This window comes from Hypoxylon trugodes, assembly GCF_022578975.1.
Source record: "Hypoxylon trugodes strain CBS 135444 unplaced genomic scaffold F4822scaffold_5, whole genome shotgun sequence".
Lineage (NCBI taxonomy): Eukaryota > Fungi > Ascomycota > Sordariomycetes > Xylariales > Hypoxylaceae > Hypoxylon > Hypoxylon trugodes.
This window is the reverse complement of record NW_026250020.1, coordinates 2,968,087-2,983,478: the sequence shown is the minus strand read 5'-3', so window position 1 is coordinate 2,983,478 and position 15,392 is coordinate 2,968,087. Positions and strand designations below refer to the sequence as shown.

Below are 15,392 nucleotides of genomic sequence, written 5' to 3'. Positions count from 1 at the left end.
GCTCCCTCTCCCCTACTCTCTTTTTGCGACTAGCGAGTACCCGTACGACGACCCAACTCGGATATGTACGAAGCTTCTTTCAGGAAGTCGGCTTTTACAGTTATATGCCAGCAAAGACAGGAAACGAAGCCTGTCTACGAAGGGCAGCGCTTTTTACGGGGGTCGCTAGGCAGTATGGCTGAGGAGTGCTCGCAAGATTATTACGTAACGCAGACCAACGATACTAGGCCGGTCTGTACTTAAACCTACGGTTTATTTAAGTAATGGAGGAATCAATCCTGTATGTCTTTGAATTTCAAGGCTTTAGTCATGTTATCGGGGGAAAAGTGGAACTAGTTACGAAATAGGGGTAAGCTCATAAGGAATTGTGTATATAAGGAACGCACAGCAGAGTAGAAGGGTCAGCGCTAATAAGTCACTATATGTTTTACACACAATATAGGCCCTGTCGGGCACGCGTGTTGCGATAGCATGCGATTAACCTTCGCATAATTTTCTCAGCAGCTCAACAAGATAATTATAAAATGAATCTCCAATTTCCACACCTCGAGAGTGGCGTTGCGTATTTATTATAGCGATTTGCCGCGTCAGCTACTACCCGAAACATCATAGGACTAAGAATCCCACTGAGACATATCTAAGAGGGGATTAAGGACTGCGCCGTCGAGTGTCACCCACCCTATGGCACGCCGTGGTCAGCCGTGTTTCTTTTCTGGGCCCGGCTCGGCAATACTCCCCACTGAACCTTCTTCTAAGAAACCTCTCCGTTAAAGACAAAGAAACGGAAATGACCACTAACCGCGATCAGAAAGCTATAGCCATTCTTCCAAGATGAAGGCCACAGATAGTCTAAAATATCCGGATGTTATGTCCCAATTCCCCGTGCTAAACTCTTATACAAATTACCTAGCTATTTTCAAATTAGACGACGACGATTCCCGAGAAGCTGTCACTTCGGCATTCCGAGTTGCCTTTGACGAAATAAAAGACAAGATTCCCTGGATCGGCCATGAAATTGTTAATATTGACAGTAGTTCTAGCAACTTGGGCCGCATAATAGCCAAACCATGGCCCATTGGTGTGTCCCGACAGGACTTCTTTGTGAAGAAATACGACAATATCATGGCCCCATTCAAAGCCCTTGCACAGGCTAACTTCCCAGCTTCGATGCTGCCTGCTGAGGATTTAGAGCCCTGGCCCTCGCTACCCACACCACCTGCAGCCAGCCCCGCACCTGTGTGTGCTCTGCAGCTAAACTTCATCGAAGGAGGCGTTATCCTCACGATTAGCACAAACCACACCATGATAGACGGTTCCGGTATTATTTCCTTACGGCGCGTACTCGCGGCCGTCATGAATGGCGAGGCGATACCAGACAACGAACTCTCTATACTCAGCATGGACCGAACGCGAGTTATCCCACTTTTAGCACAGGGAGAGCCTATCAAGGACCATAGCCACCTTCTGCGACGTGCCCCGACGACACCACCACCACCACTGGAAATCCCCCCAGCAAGATGGCGCGTGTTTCGCATCTCGCGCGAAGCCGTCGAGGAAATCAAAACGCGGGCTAGGACGCGCGACTCCTCATGGATCCCCACGGTCTCGCATATATCGACAAACGACGCCCTCTCTGCCTTCTGCTGGCAGCGGTTTTCGGCCGTCCGACTACCACTGATAGTACAACGTCGGCGGAATAAAAACAATGATGAGACCACCGATCTTCATGAGCACTTACTAACTCGTTTCGGCCGCGCCATCGACGGGCGCGTCGCCATGGGAGTACCGTCTTCGTATATGGGCCACATGGTATACCACGCAACCCTCTGGCTTCCTATGTCAGCCGTAGCTACGGCATCACTCCCATTCCTAGCGACAGCGTTACGCCGCGCGTTAGACGAGGCTAATAATGCGTGGTCGATCCGCAGCTACGCGACGTTTTTATCGCGACAGACCGACCGCTCTCGCCTCCTGTACGGCGGGCCGCAAAATCCGGAAACGGACTTCGGCGTTAGCTCCCTTGTTACGGCGTTTGATTGGGAGCGGAAGTCGTCGCTACGTTTCGGACCGTTGTTAGGTGAACCTGCGGTATGGCGGAAGACGGATCATGCACTGATTTCGGGGTGTCTGTACTTTTTAGACACGGAATATGAAGATTGTGGAGGTGGTGATGGGAACGTCGTTCAGATGGTTTTGCTCTGCTTGCCTGAAGATGAATTAGATGCGTTAGGGAAGGATAAGGAGTGGACGAGGTATTTTAAAGAGGTTGTTGAGCCGGAAGTTAATGTGCGGAGTAAGTTATGAAGCTTTAGACTTGGGTGCATAAATAGGGGTAACCAGACGCTCATGGTCGCGATAGCTATTTGAGTTATGAAATCATGTCCTCCAGCATAAAGTTATATTCTTTGTTATACACCTGAATTATACAAGTGATTAACCCATTTCGGTCGGAACTCGGCGCTCGGAACTAGGGTTAATCAAGGGTCTAAAAAAGGGGTCCCCATCATACAGCGACAACATGTGCAATTCTTAAGTGGGGGTTATGTGCGACACATCCTCGAGGTTCTATATAGTACCTCCCATTTCTTTTTCTAGTCCCAGCCGAGAATCGCTCGAATCGGACTATGAAGTGACGCAATTGGGTCGGTATACGGCAGACCCGATGAAGCCGAAAGGCGGCTTCCCGCCCTTAAATCCTTTCTTTACGCGGCACGACGCATAAGCAGCCAAGCCCCTGTCTTTCTGTACAGCAAGTACAACACTATATACCTTGCAGCAAACGTTAATTCCCAAGTTGCACAAGACGGGATAGGGAAACCGGAAACTCCGTGTCCCTTACGCCACTTACCATAGATAAATAAAAAGCAGAAGCAGTTGCAGCTGCAATCAGTAACTTAACTTTATGTAGGTGTCTACATGGTACGATACATACGTAGCTCAAACTCAAACATGGCTTCACCAATACCGGAAATTACTTCAAGTGCCGGATCGAATCACCTATTGCCCACTAAAGATCCATGGTATACAGCCCCGCCTAACCTTGAATCATCTACTCCGGGGACTATCCTCCGGATTCGAACCGTTCCAGGAGACCCCACCATCTTCAAAAACTCCGCCGCCGCATATCATATTCTATACCGTACCATCGGTTCACGATACCAACCAACATGGGCAGTCACGCAAGTGCCCTGAATATTCTTTTTGTTCTACATTCATAAGTTTTTATGTCTAGCCATCTAATTATCTCATTAGATCTCTAATAATCCCCAAGAAGGCCTCCGAGTTCTCTGGATACAATGCTCTCCTTTCTTACCAGATAGCCTACAATACACCCACCATCAATTGGGGACCTTCGTACCGCATCTTTCAGCCTCCCCTCTCTAACAACTATGGCATCCCTACCGACCATGAAAAGATTGACATAATGCTTGGACGTGGTTGGTTCGTCACCACTCCGGATTTCGAAGGACCCCGCGCTGCTTTTGGTGCTACCGTCCAAGCTGGCCATTCTACCCTTGATGGCATTCGTGCCGTGCTCTCCCTTACGGGTCACTCCGGTATCTCATTGCCTAGCAATGCCGACAAGTTAAAATACGCAATGTGGGGGTATAGTGGCGGCTCGCTAGCCTCGGAGAAAGCTGCCGAATTGCAAGTTCAGTATGCTCCTGAATTGGCGACAGGTTTCGTAGGCGCCGCAGTGGGCGGCCTAGTGAGCAATCTAGGAGCTATGTATACTATCACTAACAAAACGCCTTATACGGGCAACCTTATCCTGGTGTTGCTGGGTGTTATGAACGAATACCCAGAAATTGACGCCCACCTACGCAGTCGTCTCAAGTCTGAAGGGCCCCACAACGCAACTGCTTTCCTGAAAGGCCGCGACATGGACTCACTACTGGCTTTTCACGCATTTGGAGGTCACGACATTTACGATTACTTTGTCGGCGGCCAAGCCGACCTCGAATCGTGTCAAGCTTTACGTAAGATCGAAAAAATTGAATGGTTGCTCGGTTACCATGGTGCACCGGGGATTCCACTCTTCGTCTACAAGGCAATCGGGGACGAGATGACGCCTATTGCCGACACGGATGCGCATATAGAGCATTACAAGCGATTCAATGTCTCTGTTCGATATGATCGCAACACGGCTGGCGGCCACGTGGCTGAGATCGTGAATGGCCAAGACCGAGCGATAGAATGGTTAGCCAGCGTCTTTGATGGGACATACGATACCACAAAGGGCGTTAGAACTCAGGATGTTACAGTAGACGTCTACAAGCCGCCTTCCTTTTAAACTCGAACAATCTCTTCCCTTGAGAGAAGGTAGATGATCTAGTTCAGGTGCGCCACAGAGCCATGAGCATATAAATAAACACATTTCCACGTACTTCTTTATTCATAAATAGTCTCTAGGTCCGTACATTCATATTGCTATCAACCATCAATCAACTACAATGCCGTCGACTCATCGTACCGATCGTAAGTTCTGCGCCGCCTCCTTTTTTATGTTTTCATTATAGATACCTCGATCATTATGCAACATCCTCTCAAATACTCTTCCTGGTAATAGCCAACTCGCTACGCTAGCGAAGCCGGCATTTCCTCCACGCCATATCTTACCCCGTTTCCCACCTAGTGTATCGGTGACGAGATTCCGTGCCGTCACGCGAGGATCCTCATTATTCACCTGGAATTGGCCCTGACCCTGCGTCCGAAGAATATCCTCGACCGGTTTGTACCACGATCCTTCGGGCAAGGAAGGAGAGTAGTCAGCTCCACCACCGCCGCCACCATGGCTGTATATCTGCGTCGCCATCTCGCCGACCATAGCCGTAACGACGCGAACGCCGACCGGCGCCAACTCAAGACGCAGCGTCTCGGAAATGCACGTCATAGCTGCTTTGGAGCTATTGTACATCCCTTGCCAAGCCATAGTCACCGCGCCAGCTAAAGACGAAATATTAAGAATGACCCCCTGGGCCCGCGCTAGCAATGGTGTGAAAGCCTGCGATACGGCTAGCATGCCGAATACGTTCACATCGTAGACCTTCCGAGCCTCATCCATGGAAGCGTGGACCAGAGGCCCCATCATGAACGTGCCCGCATTGTTGACTAAGACATCTAGTCTACCGCCGGTCCTCTTCTGCACGTGGGAGAGGCAGTTCGCGATGGACTCGCTTGATACGACGTCGAGAGGAAAGGTCTCGATATTGGTGTCGATTGTCGACGACGACGCGAGGATTTTGTCGGGGCTCCGGGCTGTGGCGAAGACGTGGAAGCCGCGCGCTTCGAAAGCTTTGACGAGCTCAAAGCCTAGACCGCCGGGCGTACAGCCTGTTACGAGGGCTGTTGGTTTCTTGATTGTTGACATTCTCGTTGGAGAGATGGCGTTAAATCGATACGACTCTTCGGGGTGGTATGGGTGGGCGTGCTTGCATTATGAGGGCGAGTCCCCTCGTTAAGAATGGCTATCTCCGTCGCCGGAGTCACTAGCCGGAGTCGAAGTCCGGGAAAGTCCCGATGTCCAGGAGATGCGTAAGGGCGCACTTCCATATAAATAGGAGGTACAAGGACTTTCGAATGTCCGGGGCGGGGGATATCATTATCGCATGGTACGTCAGCTCGAAATTAAGGGCATCATCCCTCAACTCCTAGTTGGGGTCTCACCGTGGATCCTCTCCCCATTTACATCATCATCCCGTTTGATTCAGTTGAATAATCCTAGGCAACCTGAGTGTATGGTCTCACGAGACGTGTGGATTGTCGCCAATCCAAACAGACATGTTAATTCGATTCGATAATGCACTGCCCATGCCCTTTGTCTCATCTTCACATCACTATACATACACGAATGTCTTGTTTGTAGTTGTTTCCTAACAATATCATCAACATGCAATGTTTTATCCCCTTCCTTTTGCTTATATATAGCCGAGCTACTGCGGCGTAAATATGAAGTGACATACCGGAATAAACGCACCGATATTCCTTATTCGATATTCGATATTAGCATCTTCAGACACAATGCAGAATATTCCTAGTTCCACTAACAGACTTTCGCACGATGTTATCCAATACATGTGCGAGCAGACCATCAAGCACATGCCAGTCCCTGTTGAGATTATCACGTACGTGCCATCAACTCTCAGAACGTCTAGACCCGCTCGTCTATAGATTGGACGTCCTCCAGGTAAGGGATCTCGAGTTGAAATACAGAACTCTTGAGCAGGAGTACGCGTCCTTGGAACCACTCGACATGTGCGACATGCGGGGAAGCCCTCAGAACCGCCTTTTTCGGACGTTGCCTAAGTATGACGACGAAAGACGCGTTTTGACCCCAGCGCTCCATTATGCATCTCGTTCTACGCCATGAAGGAGTCGCAGCCCTGTGATAGCCCGTAAATCTATTCAACAAGCACTAGCCGTATGGCCCGACTATCTTCGCATGCGCACTACGCGATTGGGGGGGGTTTGAATTCAGCTACCGCGACAGCGCTTATCGCCTTACAGCAAGGCTCTACTCGGCACCGATTGACCTAGCAGCTGCGAATAAGGCTAAAGATGTTTTTGTAGAACTGGTAACAGTCTTCGAAAACAACAATGCTAGAATCGAGTTGTCGGACCTAATTTTCAGGGATGTATGCGATGCCATTGGCATTTTTGATATGTCCTACTCGCCCCGCTTCGTCGGCCCCTTTGTTGGTGCTATCCTAGCTGGGTTTGTCGGCGTTGCTCAAGTCTATGCAAACCGTATGATCCACCTACCAGACACTGAAGAGTCATTGGATGACCCTTACGACCCCCTCAAATTAGCAGCCCTCTGCGCGATGCCGTCGGTCGTTAAGATATTATTAGATCGTGGTTACAAGAGCCGCGATTCGATCCACTACGACGGGGCCACGCCCCTTCATTTTGCAGCTTCCACAAAAAAAGACAACAGTGAGATCATTCAAATGTTGCTTGATAGCGGAGCGGACGTTAATCATCATACCGTTAATCATCGTACCGTTAATCATCATACCCCATGCGCTGAAACCGCCTTTCAGTGGGCCCTCAAGAAGGGACTAATGACAACGCATTGTTTATGACAAGGTTTTTTTCGGATAGCGAGTGGCCAGAGATGGCTGCTAGATACATCCCTTATTTCTTTGAAACGGACAAGTGTTTACCGACTCTCAAAGTCATGCTCGAGGGAAGGCAGTTCACCGAAAAGCAGAATGAGTTGATTGTGTCGCAAATGATTATAAGAGTCGATGGAATGACTTATATTTACTTTTACGAGTTTTCGACGGAGACCGGAGAGTATCTTTTTATGCATCCCAGTCTTCGATTTCCGACGGAGAATGTCGCTTTCAAGAGAGTTGTAAAAAGGTATAGACGCTATCCCTACTTTTATTCCGACTTTGAGGATCTCAGCGAGGATAAAAATGAAATCTTTCATAGACGACTGCGCGATATTAGGGAACGATTTCCCCAGACCGCCGATTCAAATCAGAAGCCCGTACGAATAGCTAGCTTACATTACCTTAGAGTACTCAGTACATAGCACAGCCCCAGTATACTTAGATACCTCAGTGAACTTCAATAAAACTGTGGCTTTAACTTTCTTTTCTCTTTTTCTCTTTTTCTTGATCATGTGATTTGGCGTCGCGTTTCGGTGATGTAATACGGTAATAATATAAATCGTAAGCGTAGACGCGCCCTTTTCATGGCAATCCCTGTCCATTTATGGATCACCATTGCTTTCGATGTTGAATGACTCCACATATCCTGGTTCTTTCCCTTAATATATAATTCCATCATCACCTAGCTTCGCATAATACCCAAATACATATATAGTTCCAACTTACAAAGGCTCTCATTCCCACATAATACTTAAAACAATGGCTGTCGGATTAAAACGCAAGCGCGCCGACGAAGTCGCAGGCACCGAGATCCCATCACCACCAAAAAGAACCAAATCCACATATCCCCGTACCCGACCGGACAAATCATCAGTGCCCGTGCCGGAAGACATGGAACCACAACTCCAGCGCATCGCAGCATCAAACCGCACACCTTTCGAAAAGAAAGTAGTAAGTCTTATATCCCCTCCCCCACAACACTACTTATGTATCATCCCTGACGTGTGGATCTCAAATTATAGTGGAGTCTACTTTGTCAGATACCGCGGGGTTCGGTATCGACGTACGGTCTTATGTCAGCACATCTAGGCTCATCCCCACGAGCAGTTGGGAATGCGCTCCGGCGGAACCCGTTTGCGCCTGAGGTCCCGTGTCACCGTGTCGTGGCGACGGGAGGTACGTTGGGTGGTTTTAAGGGCAAGTGGCCGAAGGATGGCGAGGGTATTACGCTGGATGAGAAGCGCAAGTTATTACGTGGGGAGGGGGTTAAGATAGATGAGAAGGGGAAAGTATCGGGGACACCGTGGGCAGGATTTGTGTAGCTGTGTTGAGGAATTGAGATGAAAGGAGTTGTGAGGTAAGTCTTCCTGGCTCATAATCAAAGACTCGGCAAATGCAGTTCAGATCGAGGCTCATTCTCAACGAATAGGAAATAATTCATGTCTGTCTACGTGCGGCTGGGAAAATATTGGCGCCATTTCGGCAAGACTAGTGTTCAATGTGGATTTAAACTGTTTCCGTGATTTTAACAATACCTAGCTACCAACGGATACCCTCTTATTTTCTCAGGAAGACTCCTCGTCGCGGTATCCAACACGTTCTTGCAAAAAATTGCTAGTTATTTCCGCCAGCGCAGCATCACAATACGCAACCCATCCCTCACACCTATGTCTACGCAGAATAATATACACACGATGCCCCTTACAAACACGAAGACGGAGACCACAGCTAAAGTAGTACACCTCACAAACCCGCAAAACAAGCCCGATATCCTAACCATATATAATAACAATTACAATCACACTTATTTCGGGTTCGTTAACCCCTCCGGCTGCTGGGATAACAAGAGACGTAGCGATGTGAAACGGGCCATCGGAAGGCAAGGCCACGCCATGAATCAGGCTGCGGTGATCAATTACGGAGGAAACTCGATGCTGGTTCTCGGTATCATCATCGGGGCATTGGCTTCTGCGTTATTCCGAATGCGAAAGTGATAGATACATGGCAGGATGAAGTTATGAACATACGGTATGGTGAGGAATAAGGCATAAGGGATAAGCATGGGGTGTATTATGAATCTAAATCGAGCACCTAGGTACTTCTGTTAGCTTTGTAGGCAGGTTACTACGTTCATATGCCAACCTTGTCTTGGAGGCATCATGTCAGGAACAACAAGGAATGAGAAGCTGCCTCGTATCGAGATAGTATGATTAACTCGGATTTCAAGTTGGCATAAAATCATAAAGAATCCACCGCATTTCCTCGTTCAAATTGAACTCATTCACATTCAGCGTAGCTCACCCCACACGCACCCCAGTATCATGGCGAAGTTTCTAGTGCTTCTAGAACGGCCAGCACAAGAGGATTCCGAACACAGCGCCGAAAAAAAACCAGTTGATCAACGTCCAACCTTGCCATTCCTCCCTAATGATTACTTTTGCGCCCAGCGAAGTGACCTGCCATCATATCTGCGTATTACCACGAATGTGTACAGTGTAGGTGAGGTTGCCATCGATTACGGTCATTTCCGATTGGAAAATTTGTGGACAAATATATTCATCTCTGGGTCCTTGGGCACTTGAAGAGTGTTGGACTCGGGAAGGGTCTTGGTTGTTGGAGACGCGGTTGCTGCTCGATCCGTGCTTGCGTGTGGTGTTGCCAGTGAATTGCTGCGCTGATTCTCGCTGTCGGCGTATCTCATCTAGAACTGCGTTCCAGGCCGCCCTGGCGCAATCGCAGAAAATGTAAACCACGAGTCCCAGTACGTAGGCACAGATGAGAAGGATGAGGTAAAACTTGAAGTTGGACATGGTTTCAGTTTTTTTTGGTCTTTCTTGTGTGGTAACGTAGAATGAATGGGCGATTAGAAGGATGAGTTTTAAAGGTTTCGAGAATTTCGTTCTGGCGTTCTGGGAGGGAAAAAGTGCATTCAGCAAGCAACACACGTGTTCATTCGACCTTTCATCCCATCTTAAGTGTTCAGTGCGCCATGGGCTGCGTTTGTATAGTTGAATTAAATTTCATGTTGAAATGAAGAAATCACTAGGTACCCATCGCGCTTTATCGTCAAGACATTGCATTCAACGTAACTCGCTCCACATGTATCCTGGGTGTAGTATCCATCTTGCAAAGTGTCTAGCTCTTCCAGAGCAACCAGCCCAATAAAACCACTATTGCCGCCACGATCAATTGCGCGAATACCACCATGAGAATCGAAGGCCGTCCTTCTTTGTAATTCATTGTACCTCTGTTCCCTTGACCCTGGCGCGGCATCTCATTGCGGACATATCTCTTGTAGGTCGAGTTATCATGAAGTATGACTTGCTTCGGTTCGCACTTCTGAGAGCATCCGCCTCTGCTATTGGGTTGCTCGGAGCTGGGGGCATTTCTTTCGAGTTGAGGAAGGGTGTGGTCACTGGCTTCGGAATCACAGTTACTCGCTCTGCGAACAAGTTGCTTTTGCTGTGGGGAATCCATCTTGGAACTTGATGCCTCGTTTATCTGGTCGATGATTCGATCCATGAATGAAGGAAGTTTGACAGGATCAATGAGTTTGGCAGCGAATTTGACACAAATTTGTTCTCCGGATTTCTGAAAAATAAAGAGGAACACTGAACCCACCGTTTGCAACACCCAGGCAACGAAACCGTTTAAATTCTCTGTTAGCATATTTCTAGATATTTCCATAGCAACACATGAGGAACAATGAAACTAATCGAAATTTGAACATCTCCAGGTTTCATTCTGAGGGGAAAGGTGCATGTAAGTGTGTGTAATAGGTAAGATATGTGCTCATTCACTCCTTTCATCCCATCTTAGACCACGTATGATTTGTCAGCGCAGATGACATTCTACATTAATCATGAACACAGGAAGCTGGAGTAGGTCAATTAGAACTTACCAAAGCGTGTAACTTGAAAAATGTGATGGCAATTTCCATGGTTGTCAACACTTGAACATTACGCAAGGACCACATAGATATATGCATTTTTCTTTATTAATATCTTAATGTCTCATCGCCGATTAGACATGCCTGGTTCTTTGCTCGGTGCTCGACGCCCTGCTACCCAGATCGCCCGGCATGGCATCACGCACCTATCCACTGCTCTGAAAACGAATATGCAGGCTTCCTGAATAAAAAACCACCGCGAAAAATCAATGCGTCAAGCATCCTTGCCGAGCCGAAAATCCAGCCTCATACCCCTCCTCCCCCCCCGTCATGCCAGACCGTAAGAATCTCCTATCGTACATTCGGTCGGTTCTCGTTCGTGCGCGCATGCCGGTAGAAAGTAGAAAATCATGAAGCAATGTAACCCCTCCCTTTTTTCCGTAACCTCATCTCCCCTAGACTGATGCGAAAAACGGCTCGGGATCCTCCCTATGAGAGGTGTGAGAATCGCACCCCTGGGTATCTTGGTCGGATCCTGGGTCGTTGGCGATCGAAAAATACCATGGAAACATGGGGTTGGTTCCATTTGGTGTAGAAAACATATATTATGTGGAAAGTGAAGTAGCATAAGAATCGAATTGAGAGTTTTGAGAGTCGGGATATTAGAGTGTCGTGTCGATTTGATGTATTAATCTCTAGATTTTGGTTGTATGGTGGGGTTGGCGAGTAAGGCGAATTAAGAAGTTTGTGTTGATCAATTTGTGGTTTTGGGGAAATAAGGTCAGAGTAATAGCCTCATGAGGCTTGCGAAACCACCCGTAAGTGTCGTCATCATCACTTCCTCTAGAAGAAGGATGGTTTCGTAAGAACACGGTACTCAACGTAATCCTCGCCGTCGATGTTAATGATCGTGCCCTGGCTGACTAGACGGTCCTTGAACGGGCCATTCTGCTTCCTCTCGTACTTGACACCCTGGTGCATCATGACATCACCATTACCATTGCCGTTACCGTTACCGTTGCCATTGTTACCGGGGTTGCCATTGTTAGGCTCCGGACCTGCACGCATGTTCTCTTGAGCGCGCCAGACATGGTTCATTCTTTGTACGTTATCGTTGAAGTCGCGTCGGGTATCATGAGCGTTCATGCTATGCACGCTGTTCACGGGACTGGCCAAGGCGCTCTTATTGGCCTGGCGACGATCTGTGCGCAACTGGTTTGCCTCCATTCGCCTGACTTCGCGGTTGGCGTGTTCCTGAACACGTCCGATGGGGTCGTTACCGCCGCCTCCGCTAACTCGTCGAACATCCATATCAGGAGGAGCATATCGTGTTGTTTGGACTGGTTCAACACCTCGAATTCCTACATCTCGTCTAGGCTGCCTCAACTCGTGCGCGTCGCGACCCTCTTGGGGCCAAACCTGAGAAAGGGTGGTCGGTGCGTTAGACGGTGCGTGTCCCTGGTTGAAGGGTCGATTAGGACTCGCTGCCGCGATTTGCGCAGCTCGAATTTGGGCTTCGTGAACCGCTTTGGTCTCATTCGCAATCTGCTCGTCTTTCGTCTCGCCGGCATCAATCTGAGATTGGCGAATACGAACATACTCCTTAACCTCCGGTCTAGAGAGGTGTTTTATGTGATCCAACATCACAGCCTCGTCGTAAGCTATCCATAGAGCGCCTGCCCCACTAGGGAAATTCCCATCCAAGAAACGACCATCCTTTGTCTCACGGACAAGCTTGACACGGAACATATCATTCGCGCCAAGGATGCCATAGACCGCATGCTTGTCGTCATCATTCGGGGAACTGGACTTGCTCCAAACACCAACGAGAATCCGGGTAGGCTTTCTAGGCACTTGGGGAGGCTCAGGTGTCGGTAGTACACGAGAGTGTTGGTGAATGTGTTCGATATGACTCATCTCTCGGGATTGTTCGGCTTGATCGAGGTAATCAGTAGGGTCATTGCGTTCCGAAATAGTACCGGAGCCACTACCGACACGTCGTCTCTTGACATCTACATAAGGCGCCATTGCCTGCTCGGGAATCTCGCGACCCCATGCTACGGGAGGCGGCTGATTAGTCTCGGGGGGAGGGCGAGCCTCGATGCGGCGCTCTGCCTCTCGTAATGCTGCCATATCCGCTTCTTTCGTGCGATCTTTGAGTGTCTCGGCGCGTACCTTAACGTATTCTTTGATTAGGTTGTGGTCGTGACCAATGAGATGGTCAAGGAACACGACTCGTTCGAAGGTAACCCAGCTACCACCAGGACCGGGAGGGATACGGAACAGTCGACCATTGATAGCCTTCCCATCCAGGTTAATACTCCGGATCCGAGTCCGCAGACGGTCGCGAATATCAATGAAACCCACAACCATGTGCTTTCCTCCTTCCTGAGGAACAGGAGAGTCGCGCCAGTAACCAATCGGAACGTGTTTGTTGTCCTCACCAATTTTATGTCGCGGGTTACCCTTGGTTGAACTAGTATCGGGTTCATCTGTGTCCTTGATGAGACTACTATCAAGCTTGTCGTCACTCAAATCGGTGTAGATAGATGTGCGCTTGCGCTTCGGATAATGAGAAGCTGGTTCACCTTCCTCGGCGACATCGGCCATGGCGACGTCTTCTTGCTCAAGAGCAGCTCGATGAGCTGGAGATTTACCGCCGTTCGCACGAGTGCCAACCACAATCTCATCACCCAGCATATCCGGGTTAACACTGGAGACAGAACTTGTGTCGGGAGGTGAACTTAGATCGGCGTCATTGGCGATATCATCGGCGACGTTGTTGGTGGGGGTGTCGCCTTCGGAAGGTTTCGGTTTCTGAGGTTCAACACTGGCGGCAGGAGCAGGTCTGCGCAGCGGATTAGTGGAAAGAATATATTAATTGAAGGCTTTTGGTTAAAAATATTGGAGAGGAATAATGGGAAATATTGATGGTGATGAATGTTGTACAGAAGAGGCCGGTGAAGTAGATGTGATAGGAGGAAAAGATGAGTAGAATAATTGAGAGTTAAGTAGAGAAGCCCGAGTGATTGAAGGTGGTTGCTATGAGTAAATGTGGATAATGGTTTAGAAGCTCTTCCCTGTAAAAAGGTGATTGTGTTTTTATCGGACCAGTATAAATAGGAGCTAAGACCTTCGACAAGGTAATAACAACTTGTTATTACTGCGAATAGCAGGCCGTGTACGGGAAGTAGTGATGATTAGGAAACAGCAAACACTGTTATAAGGACTGCTAGACTAAGAAAAGGCAGTCACTAGTACGGACAGTGTAAGAGTAGAGATGAAGTTGCTCGTAATACGCAGAAGGCGCGCGGGCCATAACAACCAAAAGATAGAACGGAAGGAGGAAGGAGAGTGGGGCTGACCACGCCCTGTAGCACAGGACTCGATAGCAAGCTATACAACTAGGAAAAAAGTGAAGTGATGTAGGGTTGCTGTACAGATATAGGATAGAAAGATAGAAGGTAAAAAAGCACATACCGTTCAACAACAGTGGTTGTATTTTTTTCCGATTTCTCCTTCTCACCAACCCCAACAAGAGACGGTTTCTTGTCTTCCTCCATACTCATAAATAGTTGAGCAATAACCTATAATTACCAAGGAAGGAAACCGCACGGTATATGAGGGGCAAGATGGTAATTGTCTGTAATATTATTAGCTTGGAGAAGTCAAGTGGACCTATCCGGTTTCCATAACGATTATACGGTGTGGGGTACAGATTAAATCTCAAGAGCGTTTAGCACAATAAAAGAAAAGTGTTTCACAAAAAAGTAGAATACCAAAATGCTGGATACTCGACGAATAGGTGACTACCAACTTAAGATATCAAGTTATCAAAGAGGAAAGTGGGGAGTTCTTCGTGTTGATAAAAATGGAAGTCACATGATAATGACGGGTCCGGGGGTGTTCAAAATAAAAAATAAACATAAAAATAAAAACAAAAGTAAAAAAAGGACGCCGTAACTACCTCGATAAATACGAGTTGTATGATATTGTAGTGCGTTGCGTCGTGACGTTTCGAAACAACCAGCTGGGGGGGGAAAAAGGATATTCGATGCTTACATTTGATGGGACGAGCTCAACTCGAAAAGCCCTCGAGAGCGAATTAAGAAAAAACTTAAGGCTCCGCGCCCGAGGCAAGACGAAAAAGAAGACTTGGCGATCTCCTATGACTTGTTGACGAATTGGCGGGTGATATCGTTCTCTTGTTCTCAGCGATTTTCTACCACGAGTAGGTATATAGCGTGGAGAAAGTTGACTTAAAGTCAAAGAGTAGCAAGAGTGGAAGGATAGCTATCCCTGAGCATAGAGTTAGTCAGGAAAATAGGTAGAAAGATAGATGATTGGGGGTGTTCCCAGACAGAGTCAAAGTGTGACGCACG

At 48.1% G+C, this 15,392-nt stretch overlaps 9 protein-coding genes across 9 annotated transcripts; 5 read left to right on the top strand and 4 right to left on the bottom strand.

Moving 5' to 3' along the window:
• Nucleotides 1-506: 506 nt before the first annotated feature.
• F4822DRAFT_268478 (uncharacterized protein) lies at nucleotides 507-2,864 on the top strand. Its single transcript, XM_051454667.1, has one exon. The coding sequence runs from the start codon at nucleotides 832-834 to the stop codon at nucleotides 2,302-2,304; it is 1,473 nt and encodes a 490-aa protein (XP_051314844.1). The 5' UTR covers nucleotides 507-831; the 3' UTR covers nucleotides 2,305-2,864.
• Nucleotides 2,611-4,336, top strand: F4822DRAFT_268327 (lipase 1). Its single transcript, XM_051454665.1, has 2 exons — nucleotides 2,611-3,179; nucleotides 3,253-4,336. Exons 1-2 carry the CDS (start codon nucleotides 2,917-2,919, stop codon nucleotides 4,292-4,294), a joined length of 1,305 nt encoding a protein of 434 aa, XP_051314843.1. The 5' UTR covers nucleotides 2,611-2,916; the 3' UTR covers nucleotides 4,295-4,336.
• Nucleotides 4,337-4,342: 6 nt separating this feature from the next.
• On the bottom strand, nucleotides 4,343-5,490 carry F4822DRAFT_268370 (putative short-chain dehydrogenase/reductase). Its single transcript, XM_051454666.1, has one exon. The coding sequence runs from the start codon at nucleotides 5,369-5,371 to the stop codon at nucleotides 4,466-4,468; it is 906 nt and encodes a 301-aa protein (XP_051314842.1). The 5' UTR covers nucleotides 5,372-5,490; the 3' UTR covers nucleotides 4,343-4,465.
• A 531-nt stretch (nucleotides 5,491-6,021) lies between these two features.
• Nucleotides 6,022-7,595, top strand: F4822DRAFT_443788 (uncharacterized protein; the record flags this gene model as incomplete). Its single annotated transcript, XM_051463143.1, has 2 exons — nucleotides 6,022-6,125; nucleotides 6,512-7,595. The coding sequence occupies 2 exons, from the start codon at nucleotides 6,022-6,024 to the stop codon at nucleotides 7,083-7,085; spliced, it is 678 nt and encodes a 225-aa protein (XP_051314841.1). The 3' UTR covers nucleotides 7,086-7,595.
• A 28-nt stretch (nucleotides 7,596-7,623) lies between these two features.
• F4822DRAFT_268315 (methylated-DNA--cysteine S-met) lies at nucleotides 7,624-8,616 on the top strand. The gene is made up of 2 exons (XM_051454664.1): nucleotides 7,624-8,072; nucleotides 8,144-8,616. The coding sequence occupies exons 1-2, from the start codon at nucleotides 7,881-7,883 to the stop codon at nucleotides 8,441-8,443; spliced, it is 492 nt and encodes a 163-aa protein (XP_051314840.1). The 5' UTR covers nucleotides 7,624-7,880; the 3' UTR covers nucleotides 8,444-8,616.
• A 199-nt stretch (nucleotides 8,617-8,815) lies between these two features.
• Nucleotides 8,816-9,115, top strand: F4822DRAFT_429676 (uncharacterized protein; the record flags this gene model as incomplete). Its single annotated transcript, XM_051461144.1, has 1 exon — nucleotides 8,816-9,115. One exon carries the CDS (start codon nucleotides 8,816-8,818, stop codon nucleotides 9,113-9,115), a length of 300 nt encoding a protein of 99 aa, XP_051314839.1.
• Nucleotides 9,116-9,583: 468 nt separating this feature from the next.
• On the bottom strand, nucleotides 9,584-9,931 carry F4822DRAFT_429675 (uncharacterized protein; the record flags this gene model as incomplete). Its single annotated transcript, XM_051461143.1, has 1 exon — nucleotides 9,584-9,931. One exon carries the CDS (start codon nucleotides 9,929-9,931, stop codon nucleotides 9,584-9,586), a length of 348 nt encoding a protein of 115 aa, XP_051314838.1.
• Nucleotides 9,932-10,256: 325 nt separating this feature from the next.
• On the bottom strand, nucleotides 10,257-10,830 carry F4822DRAFT_443784 (uncharacterized protein; the record flags this gene model as incomplete). The annotated part of the gene is made up of 1 exon (XM_051463142.1): nucleotides 10,257-10,830. The coding sequence occupies exon 1, from the start codon at nucleotides 10,806-10,808 to the stop codon at nucleotides 10,257-10,259; it is 552 nt and encodes a 183-aa protein (XP_051314837.1). The 5' UTR covers nucleotides 10,809-10,830.
• A 915-nt stretch (nucleotides 10,831-11,745) lies between these two features.
• On the bottom strand, nucleotides 11,746-15,230 carry F4822DRAFT_268279 (uncharacterized protein). The gene is made up of 4 exons (XM_051454663.1): nucleotides 15,073-15,230; nucleotides 14,491-14,653; nucleotides 13,599-13,858; nucleotides 11,746-13,502 (listed from the first exon to the last, which is right to left on the bottom strand). The coding sequence occupies exons 2-4, from the start codon at nucleotides 14,577-14,579 to the stop codon at nucleotides 11,854-11,856; spliced, it is 1,998 nt and encodes a 665-aa protein (XP_051314836.1). The 5' UTR covers nucleotides 14,580-14,653; nucleotides 15,073-15,230; the 3' UTR covers nucleotides 11,746-11,853.
• Nucleotides 15,231-15,392: the final 162 nt, after the last annotated feature.

Excerpts from the sequence above, each read along its gene's own strand:
- F4822DRAFT_268478 (XM_051454667.1), top strand. The coding sequence starts at position 832 with ATGAAGGCCACAGATAGTCTAAAATATCCGGATGTTATGTCCCAATTC.
- F4822DRAFT_268327 (XM_051454665.1), top strand. The coding sequence starts at position 2,917 with ATGGTACGATACATACGTAGCTCAAACTCAAACATGGCTTCACCAATA. Across the intron at positions 3,180-3,252 it reads CAACCAACATGGGCAGTCAC|ATCTCTAATAATCCCCAAGA; the intron begins GCAAGTGCCCTG and ends TTATCTCATTAG.
- F4822DRAFT_268370 (XM_051454666.1), bottom strand. The coding sequence starts at position 5,371 with ATGTCAACAATCAAGAAACCAACAGCCCTCGTAACAGGCTGTACGCCC.
- F4822DRAFT_268315 (XM_051454664.1), top strand. The coding sequence starts at position 7,881 with ATGGCTGTCGGATTAAAACGCAAGCGCGCCGACGAAGTCGCAGGCACC. Across the intron at positions 8,073-8,143 it reads CACCTTTCGAAAAGAAAGTA|TGGAGTCTACTTTGTCAGAT; the intron begins GTAAGTCTTATA and ends CTCAAATTATAG.
- F4822DRAFT_268279 (XM_051454663.1), bottom strand. The coding sequence starts at position 14,579 with ATGAGTATGGAGGAAGACAAGAAACCGTCTCTTGTTGGGGTTGGTGAG. Across the intron at positions 13,859-14,490 it reads ACAACCACTGTTGTTGAACG|ACCTGCTCCTGCCGCCAGTG; the intron begins GTATGTGCTTTT and ends TCCGCTGCGCAG. Across the intron at positions 13,503-13,598 it reads GGCCGATGTCGCCGAGGAAG|ATGAACCCGATACTAGTTCA; the intron begins GTGAACCAGCTT and ends TCAAGGACACAG.